The sequence below is a fragment of the Microdochium trichocladiopsis genome (genome assembly GCF_020744255.1).
Source record: "Microdochium trichocladiopsis strain MPI-CAGE-CH-0230 chromosome Unknown B0I36scaffold_1, whole genome shotgun sequence".
Classification (NCBI taxonomy): domain Eukaryota; kingdom Fungi; phylum Ascomycota; class Sordariomycetes; order Xylariales; family Microdochiaceae; genus Microdochium; species Microdochium trichocladiopsis.
Genome location: NW_025763544.1, coordinates 3,440,280 through 3,459,923, shown reverse-complemented (window position 1 = coordinate 3,459,923; position 19,644 = coordinate 3,440,280). Strand labels below are relative to the sequence as shown.

At 55.0% G+C, this 19,644-nt stretch overlaps 9 protein-coding genes across 9 annotated transcripts; 5 read left to right on the top strand and 4 right to left on the bottom strand.

Annotated features, from left to right (window-relative positions):
• Nucleotides 1-124: 124 nt before the first annotated feature.
• On the top strand, nucleotides 125-1,367 carry B0I36DRAFT_311217 (uncharacterized protein; the record flags this gene model as incomplete). The annotated part of the gene is made up of 4 exons (XM_046152343.1): nucleotides 125-360; nucleotides 466-481; nucleotides 835-1,014; nucleotides 1,134-1,367. Coding segments are annotated over exons 1-4 (269 nt in total), but the record flags the coding sequence as incomplete, so codon positions are not given.
• On the bottom strand, nucleotides 1,368-2,624 carry B0I36DRAFT_311213 (transcription initiation factor TFIID 23-30kDa subunit-domain-containing protein). Its single transcript, XM_046152342.1, has 2 exons — nucleotides 2,142-2,624; nucleotides 1,368-2,012 (listed from the first exon to the last, which is right to left on the bottom strand). Exons 1-2 carry the CDS (start codon nucleotides 2,367-2,369, stop codon nucleotides 1,608-1,610), a joined length of 633 nt encoding a protein of 210 aa, XP_046018726.1. The 5' UTR covers nucleotides 2,370-2,624; the 3' UTR covers nucleotides 1,368-1,607.
• A 588-nt stretch (nucleotides 2,625-3,212) lies between these two features.
• B0I36DRAFT_357938 (SGNH hydrolase-type esterase domain-containing protein) lies at nucleotides 3,213-4,012 on the top strand (the record flags this gene model as incomplete). Its single annotated transcript, XM_046157877.1, has 4 exons — nucleotides 3,213-3,411; nucleotides 3,480-3,531; nucleotides 3,584-3,772; nucleotides 3,847-4,012. The coding sequence occupies 4 exons, from the start codon at nucleotides 3,213-3,215 to the stop codon at nucleotides 4,010-4,012; spliced, it is 606 nt and encodes a 201-aa protein (XP_046018725.1).
• Nucleotides 4,013-4,100: 88 nt separating this feature from the next.
• B0I36DRAFT_357937 (chromosome transmission fidelity protein 8) lies at nucleotides 4,101-4,550 on the bottom strand (the record flags this gene model as incomplete). The annotated part of the gene is made up of 1 exon (XM_046157876.1): nucleotides 4,101-4,550. One exon carries the CDS (start codon nucleotides 4,548-4,550, stop codon nucleotides 4,101-4,103), a length of 450 nt encoding a protein of 149 aa, XP_046018724.1.
• A 339-nt stretch (nucleotides 4,551-4,889) lies between these two features.
• Nucleotides 4,890-6,581, top strand: B0I36DRAFT_311207 (ribosomal protein S6e). Its single transcript, XM_046152341.1, has 4 exons — nucleotides 4,890-5,069; nucleotides 5,292-5,654; nucleotides 5,829-5,996; nucleotides 6,057-6,581. Exons 1-4 carry the CDS (start codon nucleotides 4,977-4,979, stop codon nucleotides 6,150-6,152), a joined length of 720 nt encoding a protein of 239 aa, XP_046018723.1. The 5' UTR covers nucleotides 4,890-4,976; the 3' UTR covers nucleotides 6,153-6,581.
• A 625-nt stretch (nucleotides 6,582-7,206) lies between these two features.
• Nucleotides 7,207-8,701, bottom strand: B0I36DRAFT_371220 (ribose-phosphate pyrophosphokinase 3; the record flags this gene model as incomplete). The annotated part of the gene is made up of 6 exons (XM_046159996.1): nucleotides 7,207-7,234; nucleotides 7,304-7,469; nucleotides 7,530-7,603; nucleotides 7,659-8,190; nucleotides 8,274-8,365; nucleotides 8,625-8,701. 6 exons carry the CDS (start codon nucleotides 8,699-8,701, stop codon nucleotides 7,207-7,209), a joined length of 969 nt encoding a protein of 322 aa, XP_046018722.1.
• Nucleotides 8,702-10,085: 1,384 nt separating this feature from the next.
• Nucleotides 10,086-12,445, bottom strand: B0I36DRAFT_357934 (Metallo-dependent phosphatase-like protein; the record flags this gene model as incomplete). Its single annotated transcript, XM_046157875.1, has 4 exons — nucleotides 10,086-11,020; nucleotides 11,081-12,173; nucleotides 12,234-12,361; nucleotides 12,424-12,445. 4 exons carry the CDS (start codon nucleotides 12,443-12,445, stop codon nucleotides 10,086-10,088), a joined length of 2,178 nt encoding a protein of 725 aa, XP_046018721.1.
• A 1,830-nt stretch (nucleotides 12,446-14,275) lies between these two features.
• On the top strand, nucleotides 14,276-17,305 carry B0I36DRAFT_234052 (IQ calmodulin-binding domain-containing family protein; the record flags this gene model as incomplete). The annotated part of the gene is made up of 1 exon (XM_046149268.1): nucleotides 14,276-17,305. The coding sequence occupies one exon, from the start codon at nucleotides 14,276-14,278 to the stop codon at nucleotides 17,303-17,305; it is 3,030 nt and encodes a 1,009-aa protein (XP_046018720.1).
• A 1,056-nt stretch (nucleotides 17,306-18,361) lies between these two features.
• On the top strand, nucleotides 18,362-19,510 carry B0I36DRAFT_311196 (uncharacterized protein). Its single transcript, XM_046152340.1, has 2 exons — nucleotides 18,362-18,922; nucleotides 19,152-19,510. Exons 1-2 carry the CDS (start codon nucleotides 18,415-18,417, stop codon nucleotides 19,187-19,189), a joined length of 546 nt encoding a protein of 181 aa, XP_046018719.1. The 5' UTR covers nucleotides 18,362-18,414; the 3' UTR covers nucleotides 19,190-19,510.
• The last annotated feature ends 134 nt before the right edge of the window (nucleotides 19,511-19,644 follow it).

Here is a 19,644-nt window from a genome sequence, read left to right as displayed (position 1 = left end):
GAAGCTCGGAGATCCTCCAGCTTCATGTGAGTGGGTGGAGCATAACCACAGGTCGGCCCCCGGCGCGCTAAACCATTTCGAGGGTCTCGGCGCGGCTTCCAGATCTTCAACTTTTGGATTTCCCCAGCACTACCCACGCCAGGCCCGAATCCCACAAGACACCTCCAAACGAACCGCTCACCACAACTGCACGATCCCCCACGCCCTCCCCTCCAGCCGCCTCAAACTCGCGGTATCCGCGCATCGCCAGTTGCAAACCCGTCCCGCACCGTACTCGCGCGCGCACACGCCTACACACATAGCACACGGCCAGGATGCAGCCCACCCGGTGCCTTCTCAAGGGCCGTTCGGTCTGGAAAGGTATGTCATGAGCCCCCTCATGGTCAATCGCTGCTCCCGACCACCGCCCGAGCGGGTGCACAACATATAGAGGCAGGCTGACTGATCCGTTGAATCATCTTGCAGGCCCTCACATTGTCCCGTAAGCATGCGACCTGACCCTTTCGTGATCTCAACCTCGCCCGGTCTCGATCTGCCTCGCTCTCGTCCCTTTGACTCTCGACTATGATGAACACTTCCGCACCACACAGGGGGTTGCATGGGTGGCAACAGAGGCACAGCTGGGGGGCATAGCTCTTGGAAGCCTCTTCGCACGCAAGTCGAACACAGTCCCAAGAGCCAGACCCGTTTCAATCCGGACGGGGAATGCAGCACATCAGATAGTAAAGGGAGACGTCGAGCGGCACACGAGAACCGACAGGAAAAGCAGAAGAGAAATTGCGCCAGACAAGCGGACGCAGCTAACAAAGAACCATCATACGCCACGGAAAACAGGCTCCCCATCGTCCGCCCCGCGCCAGGTGTCAAGGCCAAGCCGATACGCACGCAGGCCCGCTCGGCCACGATCTTGCCGAGCTTCGTCGGGCTCAAGTTCCAGGTGCACAACGGCAAGGACTACACCGACGTGTTCATCACCGAGGACATGGTCGGTCACAAGCTTGGCGAGTTTTCAATGTACGTCTTTCTTTTTCTCCCGGTCCCTCCCATCTCATTTGTTGTTATGGGGTCGTGGTTTTCGGGGGGGGGGGGGGGGGGGTATAAAGAGCAGTTTGCTGACTATCTTGTCTTTCTAGGACGAGGAGGCCATTCATCTGGAATAAATAGACGAGGAGAGGAAGTCATGGACAAGTTTGTGTTTGATATTGTACATTACAAGAAATGGGGGGAACTGTACATTTACGAGTCAATGAAAGACGCCAAGACATGGATCAGTCGCAGATTGTTGTAAAGACGTGGTTTTGCTTTCGTGAGCGCATGCAGAGGCTCATACGCATCATCCTGGACGTCGTCTGGCACAGAGAGCACGCGTTGGTTTCCTAATTCTGATATATTCATGCCATAATGCGGCCCCAAACGCCATGATATGCGCCTAACCCCTGATTGCAAGCCTCTTAGAAAATGCGTATCAAAAAAGCACACGCGGAGCTCAGATTCCGCACGAAAACACCACTAATAATGGGGACAAAGCACTCCTGTCTCCCAGTCCACAACTCCAGCGACCCAGAGCGGTGTGCCGGCGCCCCTTGCAGGGCTCACCTGCCTTTGCCTCACCGGTAGAACTCGCTCCTCTTGACATTCACGCCATACTCGCCCACCGCCATGCCGAGGTCCTCCATCGTCAGCACCGTCCGGTTCTGGCTGCCGCCCTGCCCGCCACCGCCATAGCCCGCGCGCTGGATACCCAGCGGCCCGCCTTTGCCTTGGTCCTTGCTCGAGCCGCCGGGCGCCTGGCCCGGCATGGGAATGCCCGCGGCCGCGCCGAGGTTGCCCATGGGGTTGTTGGTGCTGGTGTTGGACGCGCGGATGCGGCTGTACTGGTACGCGTCGGCGGCGACGTCGGCGACAAACTTCTGCACGGCGAGCGCAATCAGGCGCGCCAGCCGCGGGTCCGTGTGTGGCGGGGGCGGGAGGCCGGCTTTGGTCATGTAGTAGTTTGTGACTGCGTCGGGGATCTGCGCGGTTGCGGAAAGAGAGAGGGAGCAAGTCAGCATGGGATCTGCGACGATGACGACGACGACGACGACGACGACAAGCGAGCTCAATGGTAAAGAGGTGGGGGAGAGGGGGTTAGGGCCACATACGATAGGCGCGTAGTCATCCATCTTGTTGAGGAATTCCTTCAGAGACGTGTCCTTGCGCGTGGGCATCTTGGATTCTGGCAGCGGCGGCGCCGCCGCATCCTGGGCAGGAGCCGCTGCGGGCTGCTGTGTTGATGCTTGCTGCTGCTGTTGCTGCGAAGCGGGAGGTTGTGACTGCTGCTGTTGCGATTCCGTCGGCGCGGCGGCCGAGTCCGCGTTGTCGGTCTGCATGTTCGACAGGCCGATGCCGCTCGTCTTGTGGGATGGATCAGGTGAATCTCAGGACGGCGGAATGTCGCGACGCCGATGCGTGCGGGCTTGACGTGATTTTCTGTGCAAAGCCTCTCGCGCTGGTGTTTGAAAAGCTGGCTGCGACGGTTCCTACGAGCGCGCTTGTGAGGTACTTGAAATGTCGATCCCTGGCCGTGGATATTATCGATGGTTGCGCGCAGCGTTCGATGGTCAATACAAATAGCTGCTTGCTGCATTTGGTGGTGGTCGCGCCGTCGGAGGGAGAGTTCGGGATACGGATCCGCGATTACATAAGATTTCCGGCATGGGGGAGTCGGGTGCGGGGCCTCACGTTCAGTTTGCTCCGGCTGGAATGCCGTAACTGCTGGGAATCACAATGACGAGGATGGCATTGGGCTAGCTGTACTTTATTTTCAGTGGCGATTATGATATCTGCCGCTATTCGGAGACATAATTTTCTTTCTGATTGGTTTTAGCAGTTTCCTCACTGTTTGGCGCTTGAGCCCGGGTGTTCTGTCTGGGTCCTTCTACTCAAGAACCAGTTTGTTGCTTTCCGTCAGCATTTAGAACAACACCATAGGCTTTTTCTCAAGACAATCTGCAGAGTTTGGCCGCTGAGTCTCTGTCCTGGTACTGGTGAACTCGGCACACGAGGCTTAGGCAGCGTGGCCTCGCGACTTCCCGGCTTACTAAACCATCATTCTTCACTGTGTACTCCCAGTCACTGGTCATATATTCCTCTTGAAACATCAGAGATGAAATTCACGTATCCATCTCCGGTACAATATCCATCGAACTGCGTTCACAGGTCCGGACAGCAAAATGACAACTCTGAACATTCTCTGTGTTGGCGACTCGTTGACGGCTGGATCAACGGCAGGGATGGAACACCCATACGCACTGAAGTTAAGAACCAGGCTCCAACAGGCATTCCCGGACCATGAAATCGAGTGCCAGGTCGAAGGCAAGCATGGAGATCAAGTCACTCAAGGCGGCTTCGACGAACGACTTGAGGCAGCATGTATGATTCCCCCATCTGTGCCGGACCATTCTTTTCGTTCCGCAGTCGCTGAAGCGTACGGCAAATAGGGTCCGTCGCTGATCGTCCGTTCGACTGGGCAATCATTCTGGGTGGATCGAAGTGAGTCCGGACTACCGCGCTTTGACAGCCTTCATAATTGACCGGAGGCCAGTGATATCAACTGGAACAAGCCTGCAGATGCAATCATTGCTGCGCTGAAGCAGGTTTGGGAATTTCCCATAGCAGAGGGCAGCCGTGTCCTGGCTATGACAATTCCAGAATATCGCGCCAAGATCCAGAAGATTGACGACAAAAGAGCAGCGGTCAACGATGCAATCAGGTCTTACGACCACGCAGCTTTGTAAGTCAACCCAACCAGTCGCGCGGGGCCAAAATCATACATATGTGTACGTTGCAACGCTGACGACCACATAGTTCCTCTTTGGACCTTTACAAAGAGTTTCCGTACCACACCATGAGCAGCGCAGATCGTTCGAAATACTGGGATACAGACGGCGTGCACTTTTCCGCGGCTGGGTATGACCTGATGGGCGACAAGATTGCGGATGTCCTTATACCGCTGATCCAGTCTCGATCATGACCCGGATGAGTGACTGTCATTCCCCAATCTGGTGGTGGTTGAGGCGGTCATCAGGTGGTGGCAAGGTCATGTGAGCGTTTGACAGGACTCAAGACGTGCCGACTGGCTCAGGCCGGTGACTGAACATGAGCTTGTACTTTACAATTTCGAAGACCTCGAGGTCTTCGCTGGCCGTCCCTAGGGGACCATCCTTCATGGGGGTATCATCCCGAGAATGCCGTTTACGCAGAATAGCAATTGCCTTGGGCAGTTTCTTGACCTCCCCTGTCAGCCGTTGATTCTGACCGATGAAAAGGTGCACCCGCTTCATCCAAGCCGTGCCCGAGCTGTCCTGGGTGTCTGGATGGTAGTCCGGGAATGAAAGTCTTCCGATAGGGATTGCGGTGCTGTCCGACTCATCAGTTTCCGGCAAGTTGATTGTGCCTTGTAGCTCAAGAATAGCCAAGCCTGCTGGCGTCTGGATTACAGAAGGAAACTGGTCCAGCGGCTCGGTTGACTTTTCGAGAGGTCGAGGATGGAGTTTGACGGAGGATGCCATCTTGGTGAGCTTGAGAAGTTCGCTTCACAGACAGCATGTGTGATCAGGAGCCCGGCGTAGCATAGGCCCTTTGCATGGTTGCTGCGCATACACCATGCGGATGAGCACTCGCCGATGTCAAGCATCAGAGGCGGCCAGACTCCGGGCACTCGTGCGGAGCTTGGCCAGACTGGCTCTGATAAGGACGCGGATAAGCAGACTCCCAGCCTGGTCCGTGCTCCAACCCTACAACCTGGAAGGGGCTCCCGCATGGGTCCACACAAGGCAGGCACGGCCGTGAAATTTTAGGCGAGCAAAATCACAAACCCCCCCTGTCCGTATGGCCCATCTCCCAGTGTTGCGAAGTTCTGCGATTTTTGGTGGACTCCTACGACTTCTCTTTCCCCAGCACACCCAACGACCAGTCGACCACCCAACACCGCCGAGATGAAGTTGAACATCTCCTACCCTGCCAATGGCAGCCAGAAGCTCGTCGAGATCGAGGATGAGAGAAAGCTCCGTGACTTCATGGAGAAGCGCGTACGTTGCCACGGCACTCCGGGAAAACATGCACCACACCGGCCGAAAAGAACGGAATTCGAGACACCCGACGAAGCGCGCGCAAGGAAGGATTTGAGACGGACGCCTGGCCTGTTCGTCGGGCTTCGTCGATAGTCGATCTTTACCGCCTTCTGTCGCTCCATCGATCCGCACAATGGCCGATTCTATGCAACACAAACTAACATGCCTTTGCTTGTTTAGATGGGTCAAGAAGTTCCCGGCGACAACCTCGGCGATGAGTTCAAGGGCTACATCTTCCGCATCACCGGCGGCAACGACAAGCAGGGTTTCCCCATGAAGCAGGGTGTCATGCACCCTACCCGTGTCAGACTCCTGCTCTCTGAGGGTCACTCCTGCTACCGCCCCCGCCGCACCGGCGAGCGCAAGAGGAAGTCCGTCCGTGGCTGCATCGTCGCCATGGACCTTTCCGTCCTTGCCCTCTCCGTCGTCAAGCAGGGCGAGAACGAGATCCCCGGCCTGACCGACGTCGTCCACCCCAAGCGCCTCGGCCCCAAGCGTGCCACCAAGATCCGCCGCTTCTTCGGTCTCAGCAAGGATGACGATGTAAGTACAACAATCGTCGTCGCCTGCCCGGTCGTTGCTTGTGTGGGATGAAGAAAGAATGAGGTTCTTTCGGAGTCCCACTCGAGCAATGCCGGAGCAGAGTCTGAGCGTACAACACCGATCGAAAGGAAAAACACACGAGATATTAATAAGGGTTCTTCTCCCATCATATAGGTCCGCAAGTACGTCATCAGACGTGAGGTCCAGCCCAAGGGCGAGGGCAAGGCTGCCTACACCAAGGCTCCCAAGATCCAGAGACTCGTCACTCCTCAGCGCCTCCAGCACAAGCGCCACCGGATCGCCCTCAAGCGCCGCCAGGCCGAGAAGGTCAAGGATGAGGCTGTACGTCAAATCAACACCCTGCCTAGTCATGAGTGCAATGACTAACATGTCTTCCTACAGAACGAGTACGCCCAGATCCTGGCCAAGCGTGTCTCTGAGGCCAAGGCCCAGAAGGCCGAGTCTCGCAAGAGACGTGCCAGCTCTATGCGCAAGTAAATTATTACAGGCGTTGTTGGGTCGGTGTCTTCATCATCTGGTTCTTGCATTTGGGAGTAAAAATTCATGACTGGGTTCTCGGAGATACGAAAAGAAGGTCAAGCGCGGGAGGCAGCATGACGGGCATAAGCGCGCCTACACTGTGCAGGCCACATCATCACCTCCCTGCTGCAAGGAAGAGCTTCTTTTTGTTCAAACAACTCGGGGGAGGGTACAGGAAAAGAAGAGTTCAGATACGAAAGAGATACCATGAACTTCTTTTGTACCACATCAAAACACATCTGGGCCCCCCTTCCTCATCTACCAAGGCTGGGGGGCCTCCCCTCCAAAAAGACAAAAAACTTATGAAAGAAAGCACACTGGCCCGATGATCGCATACTTTGTCTCGTACTGCTTGCTCGTGTTTACTGGACACCACTTATGTGAATGCTGATCAAGGCTTTGTACCTCTTGTCACATCCAGCAACAGTGCAATAATGAACATTTCCGCCGCGAGTAAGATGAAGCTCTCCCGTTGTATAATTCCATAAATGGTTACGGAGCAATTGTATAATTGCATGAACTTGATATTTCTGGATGGGTATGCCCCCTTGCGTTGAGGCTGGCTCATCCACGGCAGGTAGGTTAGCCTGCAGGTCTGTTCAAACAAAAGAGGACGAAACTTTGAGAGTGCTTGCTTCATGATTGCACATCTCTCGCACTTGCGGCCCCCCCCATCGTAACAATTCCAGACTCGATACGGCAGAACCGACAGCAGGACGGTATTCCGACATGTACGTTTTGTATATTGTGAAGATATATATAGCAGGCAGATTTTGGTAGTATCAGCGATCACACGCGATTGACGGCCCAAGAAATGCAATGTTTTGGTTTATGGTGGTAGTGAAGACCTTTGAAGCAATAACGATGATAATAACTCCTCGCCCACACACAATTTTTGATCCGTCCTTTGACAAATTTGTATCCCAAATGCTTCTAAACTCGCACTTCAACCGCACTCCGTCTGCGAACTGGCTATAGAGCACAAGCCCCTCCGCCGGCTCGTAGTCGTTGATTATAACGGAGCGTGCGAGAAGAGGAAGCTGTTCGATTGCACGTCAGTACGTAACTTGTAGCGTAAAGCATGGCCACTCTGATATATGGAGACTTACCTGACACTCTCTCCGTTGTGAGTTCTTCTGATGGCCTCGGCCAGCGTGGGCGAGACGTCAATGACGCGCAGCTTCTTGCACTTGTTGATCTTGTCGCCAAGAGGCACGGTGTTGGTGACGACGATCTGGCTCAGCACACTGTTGTTGAGGATGTTGATAGCATCACCTGGACGTCTCGGTTAGCTCTAACCTAGAGAACAGCATACACGTAATGAGGCCGACCTACCACTCAGAATACCGTGCGTCACAATGGCGATGACCTCTTTGGCGCCGTGATCCTTGACTGTCTGAGCCGCCTTGCTATAGGGAAGGGTCAGCGCACGGTCTAGAGCGGATTTGACAAGAGATGACTTACGCAAGGGTACCACATGTGTCTGCCATGTCGTCAACAAGGATGGCGACCTTGTCCACAACATCGCCAACGAGGACCATGCGGCCGACAACGTTGGGACGGGGGCGCTCCTTGTGGATCAGGGCGAAAGCACGATCCAGACGGTCGGCAATAGAAGTCGCCCTCTTGGCGCCACCAGCATCGGGACTGACAATGACAGTGTCCTCTCCACCCCGGTTCTCGCGGATCCAACGCAGGACGCTCGGCTCGGCGTAGAGGTTGTCGACAGGGACGTTGAAGAAGCCCTGGATCTGAGAAGCGTGCAGGTCCATGGTGATGACGTGGTTGCACCCAGCTGTTTGCAGCATGTTGGCGATGAGCTTGGCTGAGATCGGGGCACGACTCTTGTCCTTCTTGTCCTGTCGGGCGTAGGGGAAATTGGGAATGACGGCTGTGATTCTGCGAGCCGAGGCGGTGCGGCAGGCGTGGATCATGATGAGGAGCTCCATGAGGCCGTCGTTGATGTCACCTGGCGCGGTAGACTGGAGGATGAAGACTGCAGGAGCAGACGCAGGTTAGCTCTCGAATCCTGAAGCCAGTGCGCAACACAGCTTCAAGAGGACCTGGCCGTGGCCATACCATCTTCGTCGCGCACTGATTCTCCAATCGTGACGCTCGTCTCCTGGTTGGAGTAGTTCAAACTCATGGTCTTTGCAATCTCGATACCCAGTCTACTCATACATGGTCATCGTCAGCAACACAGAATCAAACACGTCCAAGCTATCACATTCACAGCACCAAATGAGCTCTGCCATCGCGTGATTTGACTATTATGGTAGAGCCGTGATACCATCACGGGATGCTGCCGCGAGGCGCAATTGATGCTTGGCGTAGCATGCTGGACGTTGATGCGCCCCAGGGAAGTCGGGCAGGGACAGGGATTGTGCAGGGGGTGTTGTGACGAGAAAATATGATGAAGCAGCGACGTACCGGTCGGCGACCGACTTGGCCAGGCTCGGGTGGCTTGAGCCAGAGAGCAGCTTGATCTCGTTCGCCATGTCGCCCATGATGGAGGAGAGAGTCTAGGGCGCGGGGCCGCTGTCGGGCAAGGCGCAGATATAACCGATAAGGCGAGCAGGGGGGTAAAACTCTGTGGTGAATCAGTAAGGGTTCTCACGGCAGCGACAGCCAACCACGGGGCGGGCACACACACTGCTGCAGGTGCGACAGCGCCTCCTGTGCGTAGGACTGGACTGGGCTGGGCTGGTGATGTTGATTTGCAGTAGGGTGTGCCCACGTGCGCAAAAAGCAAGGAGCAAAAAGCTGCGCGGATCGTGCTGGGACGGAGCGAGGTCTTGGGCTGCCTGGGACTGCGCTGCGACACCGGCTTGCGTGAGCCCCCAATAGTTCTTTCTTCGGCGGAAATACGCGGGGCCCCCGAGGCTGACGGCACGGCAAGAGCGGCTTCTGTCGGATGCTGTGAGGTCGTGGCACACGGGCAGTCGTGAGCAGGCTCCGGGAAAGGCTGTTGTCCACAGGCTGCGGGCTTTGCTGGCGGAGGAGAGTGGGAGAGCAATGATACAAATAAAGGGCAGATTGGCAGTCGGGCGAGGTCGGCTGGCCCTGGCCAAGGTGAGTGAAAAAAAGATGGAGAACTGGGGAACCAGGAGCCGACAGTGCCCACTCTTGCCTCGAGTGCGGCTCAGGGCTGTGAAATCACGGGCACGTCAGGTCCATCTCTAAGGCGCAATTGCGCAGCGACTAGCCGCCGCAAGTACTGGCCAGAGCACAGAGGGCGCCATCGGTACCCTCCGCAGGCCGCCGACAGAGTTCTTCATCCTCATAGGTGGCCATGAGGGCATCGCGAGTCAATATGCTCTGCTGCTCCGGGCCGGGCCAAGGCATGTGAGTTGGCCCTGCCTGTGTCATGGTGGTGGGTCGCAGACAGCCATGCGAGCACTAGCGTCAAGCCCTGCAGCATCCATAAACTCACCACACAGTCTGGCGGACATCAACACTCCGAAGCACTTATGCAGGTGTCCTGGTCGCCCGCTGCCGGGCTTAGTGAGGGGATCTAGCTATTACTTTCATCCATGATGCAGAACTACACAAACCCTGTCTCTGCCGGCAGAGTGGCATCAACAATACTTTGGCAGAGAAGGAATCAATCTGCGGCCAGTCTGGTTGTCTGAGCCCAGATGCCAACCAAGCATCGAGGTTCTCGACAGAACAGGGCTGAATATCCAGCGAATCCGCAAAGATGGCCTGCAGCACTCAGATTGGTGGTGGTTTCGCCCAATATTCATTTCTCGTCCGGTCTGATACGCTCTCGTCATACCTCGAGACCCCCATACAAGACGTCCCTTGAGATCAGAGCTGTTGTAGATTATGATTGGGCAACAAGGCAGTAATGAAATGGTTGAGTGGCAAGTGATGTTGCTCATGACGGCATCAACGCCCACGCGACCTTGTTGATGGCATGGACTCGAAGGGGTCGTCGGAAATAGCGTCATCGCTAATCTCCATGGGCTCTTGTTGAGTGGCCTTCTGCGACGAGAAGTTGAGCTTGCTCTGCCGTGTCTTCGTGGCTGTAGCTGTTGCAGCTGCACGTGTGGGCTGTGAGCGCGTCGTTGTGGTTCTGGTCGCTGTCGTCCGTTTGGGGGCCGGCACAGGCGGGTCATGATCATCGTCATCCATGAAAACGTCGTCCTCGTCTTCGTCGTCGCTTTGCTCGAAAACTTGCGCTTTCTTGCCCCGTCCTTTAGCCGCAGGTTTCTTTGCCGGAGCTTTGGGTTTTGGTGCAGCTTTTTTGGCGGCTGGCGCTCTAGTACGCGTTTTGGGTGCTGGCGCAACAGACTCAGCATCGTCCATGTCCTCATCGTCGTCATCGACGACCTGCGTGGTCTTCCGTCCGCGGGTTGTGGTTCTGGAGGCAGTAGTAGCCGCCTTCGTGCTAACGGTGGGTGCTGGGCCACCCGTGTCTATCGCTTCTGGTTGGTCTTGCCAATGACCGTCAAGGTCCGAGTCCCAGCCATCCGGCTGAGGTTTGTATCTGCGCATCTTGCTCTGCTTTATGCCGCCGAGCTTGAACTGCTGCTCAAGTTTCTGCTTGAACAGAGTCATGGCATTCTCGAGATCTTCCTCATCGTCCTCCAATGACAGCATTTGCCGGACTTGTCCAGACAAGGACTCGCTGACAAAGTGCTCCATAGCATGTTTGTCGTCCTTTGTCACGAATTGCGTCACAGCATCTCCGAAGGGTGCTTGGGGCAGGATCTTCAATGACTGTGCAGCAAGAAACTCTTCGACTAAGGAGCTCACTTGGATCTCATCCGGGTCCAAGTTGGCCAGAATCTCCTCGGCGACATCGGCAGCTTTCTCGTTCTCTGTTTGACCACATCAGGTTAGCCAGCATGCTTCCAGCCAAAAGAACTATGCATACTCACTTGCGACCTTCTTCTTGCGATAGAAATAGACCACATCATTGGTGTTGGCGACTTTGTTGCTGAAGCGATTCGAGAACCGCTGTGGGTTCTCAATGTCAAATTGGCCGCCATCAGGCGCAGTGTATTCGACTTTCAACCTCACAAGCGGCAGAGGTCTTTCACGAGGGTCTATCTCCTCTTCCTGTATCGAGTTCCACTCTGTGTTAGCTTCCTCAATCATCTCCTCCACGACTTCCATCAACTTCCGCGTCAACTCCCCACGGTTGTCCTTGCGTTTTTCCAATCCCTTGAACCGCTTGTCACTGTGCAGGATGATTTCGCGCGTAACAAACGGCCGAACGCTCTTGAGTCTGTGCTTTTCTATTGTAAAGTCCTTGCCGACAATACTCATGATTGCCACGTGTTTTGCGACAGCTTCACCGGGAACTAGTGAGGTCGCTACTGACGAGCCAGGCTGCATGACGTGGAAACCCGTCTCCGGGTTGTGGACAGGATCAATCAAGCATTCGTGCTCGTGGCCCCAGACAACCAGATCCATCCACTCTGGCAGCATGTTTTCGGGAAGATAGCCAGTTGCTGTGTGTGCGTGGTGGTTCTGGTGGACAGCCAACAGATTGAACCAGTCAGATGACTGCACATTTGGTCGAAACCACTTGACCCTGTGATCTCGGAATGTTCGGAACATGCGCTCATCGCGAACGTTGCTCAGCCCAAACAGGGCCAGTTTCGTGCCTCCCTTTTGGAGCAGCACCGGTTTGACCTCGATGTTATCCGCTTCCGGCACACGGCCAAAGTAGTTGACAAGACCAGCAACTTGGAGAAGGTCGAGTGAGCAATAGTTGCCCTCACCGCTTGGATCGTCATGGTTACCGTGTATTGAAAAGACGGGGATGGAAATGTTGATGTCCGGGTCTTCATAGTTGACATGGCTGAAGGCGCTATCAAAAACGTCACTCGCGTCGCTCATGAACTGCAGCTCACAAGGTTTCATGCCCAGGCAGTTCTTGCGCAGTGACCGCATGACCTGATACATGGACTTTCGTGACGGCTTGTTGTCATGAAAGAGATCGCCAGCTAAGAGAACCATGTCTACCTGCCATGGTGCGGCTGTGTGTCAGTATGGCGTCTTCGTCTGGAAACAAGACGGCCTTACATCTTCAGTCCGGGCGATGTTCATAATCTCGTCGAATGTCCTCCAGCTGTCATCTGTTCGTATAGGGTCCCGCTCCTCATACCCGACATGGTTGTCTGTGGCAATCAGGATACGGATCGTGTCCGCCTCTGAGGTTGTGATCTATGTCAGTGGGCCATCCGATCTTGAATGTGACCAAGGTGTGACGAACCCGTGAACTGAGAAGCGGACATGGTCCCGGAATCTGACTTTGGCTTGTGTAAATGTGCACGGCAGCGAGTGCTTCAGAATACGCTGCTGCTACAAGACATGCCGCATTCGGAATCGCCTGATGCCTGGAGAGAAAATGTCCTGCGTGTCCTGAAGTGCGCTGGCGGTGACAATTACGGCGTTTGTGCAGCACGTTGATGGAAGAAACGCGGTGGCACGCGCGTGAACTAACTTGAAGTCGCCAGACGGCCCCACCCACAGATCAGGCACCGGCACAGTGAACTGTCGCGTTGACACGCTGGGTGTTCTGCCTCAACCCCCCTAAACCCAGATATGCCCAGACTCCATGGTCGCACAACTCCTTGTGGATCTTCGGCACTGCCCTGAGAGCTGAAGTGTGAGCAGAGATCGTGAGAGGCATTGTGTGTAAGGCTTGGTGACTCCAGGGCTTAAGCCTAGGGGCATGGGAAGTCTTCACTGATGTTAAGGGTGGAGCCACCCGCCAGAAAACTGGCACTGTATCAACATCGGCTAAGAAGTTGCCTGAGCGTGAAACCTTTCAAGGTTGTTAGTGCGGTAGGGTAGTGAAACAGCGGAAGTGGCTATGGGCAAAAGCCTGTGAAACGCTGAGTACTGGGTTTGTTGCTTGATCTCTCTGGTCATCCAGACCCTGTGCCGCAGTATCACAAGAGTCCGCCAACAGAGCCGGGGCTTGTGACCCGGATTGAGCAGCACCAGACATTCCAGCCTTGGGCATGAGGGGACTCGACGCAACTTGACTTTGTCGTGCATGCGCCAATGCAGCCTGACCAGCCCCATGCCCGGGCGATCAGGTGAGAGCCTGCAGTAGCCCCCCAGCCCCCTTGGTTCTTCTCGAAGCTGTCAATGGCCAAGGCGATGTCGAGCTGCCCAGGTGATCTGAGATCGAAGGCTGGAGGATAAGGGCTGGAATCTGGGGCTAGGCCAGCCCCGGCCAGGAGCAGGAACCTTACCAATCCAACCCCCCCGGCAGGCGGCCCCGTCCCAGTTATTCCTGGCACTTCCATGTGCTTCCCGGGGCGAGCGACGTGCCTGCCCGTGCTCCCCGCTGCCGCCGCCTATCGGATCGCTTGCGCCGCGCACACACGCCTGTCTCAGCTTGGTGGGCTGCCGCGTGAGCGACTCATTCCATCGCCAACGCCTCGCCTTGCACCTTCTGTCCTCGCCAGTTCCGTGACGCAGACCTTGGCTCGGCCTGGCGGGTCTGACGATCCAATTAGTTCCACGCGCATGCACCAGCCGCAGTCGTCATCCTGACACATGCTGACACTACGTGCCCGGCCTCCCACCCGCCGACCAGCGACTTGCACCGCCTCGTCCTTCTTTATGATCAACACACCCGCTTGGCGACCTACCCAAAGACATGCAACTGCGGTTACAGACTGCTTGACACGACAGAAGCACGGCCGCTCACACGCGCAGACATAGGGACGACACGGCCACCGTGAGATCTTACCAGCCGCGCTCGGGGACATCGCTTGAAACACGCATGACATCGACAACAGGGATCAGCGACTTCCTCCTTTCATTCTAGAGTTGTTGCTGCTGTCCTGCCTCGGTCGCCGCACCTGCGCAACGCCGTCACTCCTTCACGCCCCTGCACTCTCGCTACAAAGCACTCCAGTCTCGCCCAACAGCACGCCTGAACACCTCTGATCTCCTCAGACCATATCCGAGACTGCCGACAGAGGACAGCAACCAATTTTGCCTATCGGGCGCGTTTTCCTACGATCGCGCAACGCGCCTATCTACTACAACACTAACACTCGTTTGCGCAAGCGACAAGATCAACTTGTTTCGCGCTGCCCGCAATCATGCGTCGTGCTTCTGCCGATCTCAGCGACCCTGCTCGCAACTTAGAAGAGTCAGTGGGTTCGCCCGACCCAGGAGCCATCGACACGACCATGGACGATTTGGCCACAGAGGTTGTGGATGAGCACAACCCACGTGTCTATACGCCGCCTCCTCATATTGCCGCCAGATTCTACCGTCCATCACAGATTCGTCGCAAGGACTCGGCTGCCTCATCGCGACGAAATTCCATCTCGTCCTCAAGATCCTCCATCAACTTCGCTCAGGAGGATGGACCCCAAAGCAAATATATTGCGCAGCAGCTTCGCCGAGCCTCTATTCTCGAGGATCGCAAGGCGAGGTTGGCTGACCGAGCGGCGCACGCAGAGAAGGTCCGTCTAAGGGCTGCGATGGCAAAAGCATCGTCACAGAAAAGTTCCAACTCGGAAGAACGAGCCTTAGCAGCAGCGCAAGCACGCGAGAAGAATCTGGCAGAGATTGTTGCGTCTTGTGCTGAAGAGGTCCGAAGGGCGAAATCCCGGGCAGAAGCAATCAAGGACCTCAGAGAGCAGCAACTGCACCAACTACGCCAGCAGATGGAACAGCGCCTCGCCGAAGCTGAAAAACGCCGCGAGAACCTGCGCAAGTCCCAGGCTGCCAGGCGATCTAGGGGCCAGAGTCTTGGTGCAAAGAAGCCGAGTCTGGAAGTGCTGCCTGATGTGAAGGAGCAGGATGCTGCTCCTCTCAGTGAAAATACAGCTGTCTCTCGAATACAGTGGTGGTGGCGGGCGACTCGCCGGCAAAAGGTTGTGCACGACTTTGCCAAGCTCGGTCTCAGCATCGACAGCGTCCGTGACACCTCTTTCGAGGCTGTCGTTGAGCTTCTTGCTCAAGAAGATGTGCTGGTGACAACGGCATCAATATTGCGGTTGTGTGGGCTGCGAGAAGGGGACACCGGGTCTGTGGAAGATATGGCCGCCGTCCGAACTTTTCTGAGCGCCTTCATGATCTTGGGGCATCCGAACCAGGTACTGAATAACAACGACGGTGAGGAACAAAAAAAACGGGCCCAAAACAGCTCGGCTCAAGGTCAATATATTCCAAGAAATGACTCAGCAAATCCTCAACTGCAAGATCTGGTGGGCAAAGCACGAGATCTTCTAATTACCTTTGAAAACATTCTATCGAGGTTGACGACGCTGAACGGCTATACTCCGCCTCCAGCACTACGAGAGGCGCTACCAGAGGCGTATGCGACATTCCACAATGCATTTATTGCCTGGAAAGCACGCGACTCGGATGCTCTTATCGAGATCATGCTGATGCAATTTGTCGAGCTCGATGCGATACTGGAGTCAGTCAAAGGCATGACTGAAGAGGCGGTCACCGCCGCATACCGCGAAAGCATCCAAGACAACCAGATCAAGCTCATGGTTCGCATCAAGAAGTTGGCAGGTCCTCAGAGGGGGAAGAAGCTTGTGTTCGAGGCAGTTCAGAAAGCGCGCAAGGCCAGAGCCGCCAAGAAGACAGCGGGCGACAGGCGACCAAGAATTGCTGAGGCCCCAGACAGTGACAACATTATGGAGCCACAAGCCTCTGCAGCGGATGTCGTCTCCTCACAATTGCGGACGCTGACGCCACCTCCGACACCGCCCAGCAGTCGCGTGCTGAAGCAGGCAATCGACCATCCCGCTTATCCTCCTATCCTCCCTGAAAACAGAATCATTGTACACGAGCTTGCCATCAACCGGGAGTACAGGATCGAATACGAATACTTCCAGGAGCAGCACAAGCTCCGTATGGATCCTCTACTGAAAGATCTGCGAGCGAGCGAGAACGACAAAGAGAAGGAGTTCCGCTACCTTTTGATCATGACCCACTACATCAAGGACCGGCTGCAGCACCTTGTGCGACCCGGCAACTCGATGCACACATTCATCGGCGAGATACTGGACGCCGATGTAGCACAACGACAGTTCCGAGCTGGCAGCTTTTCGTACGAGAAGTTTTTTGCTTCAATGGGTTCGCTTTTGCCCAAGCTCTGCGCGCCAGTTCGAGATGAGCAGGTCAAAGATTTCGTCGACAATAAAATGAGGAATGGGCATGTCGTGGATCGTCTAGAAGCATTGATTGCGATCATAGACATTATGCTCTACGATTACGCCAACTATATGTTGCAGGTTGCCACCCCTAAACTGGCGGAGCACGCAAGCTCATACGAGGCGAAAAGATTCGCCGAGGATCTTGAAAGTGGCCAGGTTACTCTGGAAACAGCAAAGGCGTCGTGGCGCGCCGCCCACGACAAGGTTCACGCCGAGGCCGCCAGGCGCGACCCTGAGGGCGTCAGCCACCCGCGATCCCGACCAACATCAGACAAGATTTATTGGCAGATGCTCCTCGACGAGTTTACGCAGCCTTCGGCCACAGTCGAATCAGTCCCTGCCCCTTTCGCTCTGGATGTGAAACGCCGATCGCGGTTGGGCTTACAGACTCTGCGTGTCGCCACAGCAGGTGCCATCTTGCTTCAATGCAAGAACATTCTCAAACGCGACGTGCGCGCTCCTTGGAAAGGCGAGGCCGGTCGCATCTTCGTGGTTCTGGAAGCCATGACCGACGACTCCAAGAGTCTGAGTGTGTCAGCCGCTGTTGACGGCATCATGGCCGCACTCGAAGCTGGTCGTTCTATGCCCGCAGCCACCAAGGCACACCTTCGTGCTCTTGTCCTCAAAATCCTGACGGCAAGTTTGGACGCCAAGAAGGAGAACGCTGAGCCGCGCGAACCTGTACTGAAACTGCTCTTGACCCGCGTGCGCAACCACATGCTTGCACGCCTACAAGCCAGCTCTGCCAGTGAGAAGGTCAAGGCCACCGGCACAGCTGGTGAGAAGCTCGCCGGACTTGGACTGCCAGAGTTCGTAGAGAAGGTGCGCGAGGTCGTTGACGAAATGAGTCGTGTGGGTACAGTGGACCGAGAGGCGCACGGGAGTATCTGGGAAAGCATCGCTTCAGATCTCGCCGCTGGGCGCGATTTGGCCACCTCCGAGGTGGCATAGGCAGCGCCGCAAACCATTGCAGTTTGCTTCCAATTTTCTTGCACTGTTTAGCGACTCGCGATAGTGTATTCTTCTAAAGTATCACGTACGAGAAGATTGTACGTGGCAATCGGCGTTACATGGCTGTCAGTTTGGCTGAGGGTTCTTTCTCATTTATGGGTTGATCGGCATATGGCGTTGGAGGATTTGTGTGGCACGCCGTATCAAGTGTGAGTCTGACCGGGTTGGGTTAGGTTGTCAGCAGTCGAACGTCGTGGCACGAATTTTATTTGGCATGGCTTGGAGTTTCTGGGTTGGAATGAGACATGACAGAGGTTTTACTCTTCATAGCTACGGAACTGCTGGCTTTTTTCTCATTGTGTGAGTTGGAAGACCATATTCGAGACCTGCCTTTCACGGAGGTTACAGCGACACCAATTTAGAAATACGTCAGCGATGAAGTACAAATACGTGATCAGAGTGATAGTGCCTTTCTGGACGACACTCGCTGCCGGTTCCGATCCAAGGTGCATACTGCGTTTTGTGTGGCAGCCCAGCCTGCCCAGGGGCATGGACTTTCTCCAGACTAGAAATAGCTGGGTGTAGGTTTCATAGTTCTTTGTGCATTATTGCCCCTTTGGTCTGGCAGGCTACCACTGATTCCAGCATGAATATATGCCGACACAGGTATTTGAGCTTGCTGTTCATACTATCCCTGTTCTCCATCGATCTCGGCATTCGCTGTCCATCTGGTGGGCAAAGTGAAATGTGCGCTTTGCCGGCTTTGCCGCCACCTGCCAAACTCGTCAATTCAGTCTCGGCGATGATTCTGATAAAGTCTACACAACCGCGAACCTGATATCCATCCATACCTGACCGACTGATGTGCTTCTGGCGACCGAGCGACAATAGTGCTCGAGCGCAGATCAGCACTTGAACAGGAAACTCACGGATTGGGACTTTTGCAATCAGCCACTCAGAGTTTCCGGATGAGCATATGCGCCATCCATACAGGAACGGACTTTTCGGCCCGCTTGCTAGTGGAGTTCTTGACCAAATCCCCGACAACTCCTGCTTCGGGCGTTCCTGGACTTCGCCATTAACGCTGGCCGCCAGACTAAGGCCTTGGCATGGAATCCTGTTCGGCCTCGCCGATATTCTTGAAGCAAATCATGGTCGGTTTGCGGAAGGCCATGAGTTGCAAGCGGGCAATGCTCACGCACCGGAGTCAAATCCCCGTGCTACGATCGCCACATGGCGATGGGACCCTTTTGTATATGGAATGTCTGATCATGCCCGTGGTCATAAAAGAGGATCGGAACAAGTATATAAGTGGTAGAAACCGTATCAGGCAAACTGCATTTCAGCTCATCCACCGTCAACTTGACGAGCCTCATCGTTCCGAGTTTCAGCACGAGAACTCAACTTTTGAAGAAAACCATTTCACCTTTCACAATTTCAAATTCAGACCGACCGCAACCCAGCAAACCATTATGCAGTTTAGGACGATGCTTCTCACCTTTGCGGCAATGGCCCCGGCCATAGTGTACGCGCAGTGCGATTTGTGCACCGAATGCGTTAGCGTTTGCAACGAGAGCAATTGCAACCCGGGAAACACGGAGTGTAATGCTTGGTGCAGTAAGTTGGCTGTCTGTCTTCATTGCTTTTGTTTTTGTTCCTCCCTCCTTCCTATGCCTTGTTTTGGTTCCCATCCGTGCTTCTTGCTTTCTTTGTATATATTTCTGTCTGCTTACATGCTTTCTCCTCCCATTAATTCCACATAAAACACATTCACGTCCCACCCCTGGTGTTTCTCTCTTCACTTCAAGTCACAAAAGTCCTCATACTGACGGATTATACTGCACAGCGGACTTTTGCAGCGGCGATTTGGGTTGCCAATGCTAGAAGGACAAGCCGAATACTGCTGCCGTTCATTCGACGTTGGACACACTATTTTCACCATGGAAAATTGGCGACGGAAACCCTGAGAGTTATGGTTGGATTATAACGGCCGGCCGGCCTCTACGACAAATTGATTTATTTTATTGATGTGTTTTTATTTTCAAGATTTTGGTTCATTGGCCTCAACAGTGGCATGATGCAAGTATGATACATGAGAAATTTAACGGGATACCAAGCCATGCCCGCGCCCATGCGTCGACTCTCACTAACATTGGTACATGCATGCTTCCTGTATGAGGCTGTCTTTAAGTACTTCATGTGTATTGTCGACATTGGTGGTGAGGATTTGGGGGAAAACCCCTGCCGGAGACCCCGCACTCCACAATCCGGGGGCGTGGGCTGGTCTCACTCAGGAGCCACTGACAGGGTGCTCTAGCGCCGCCCGGGCAAGGAAACCA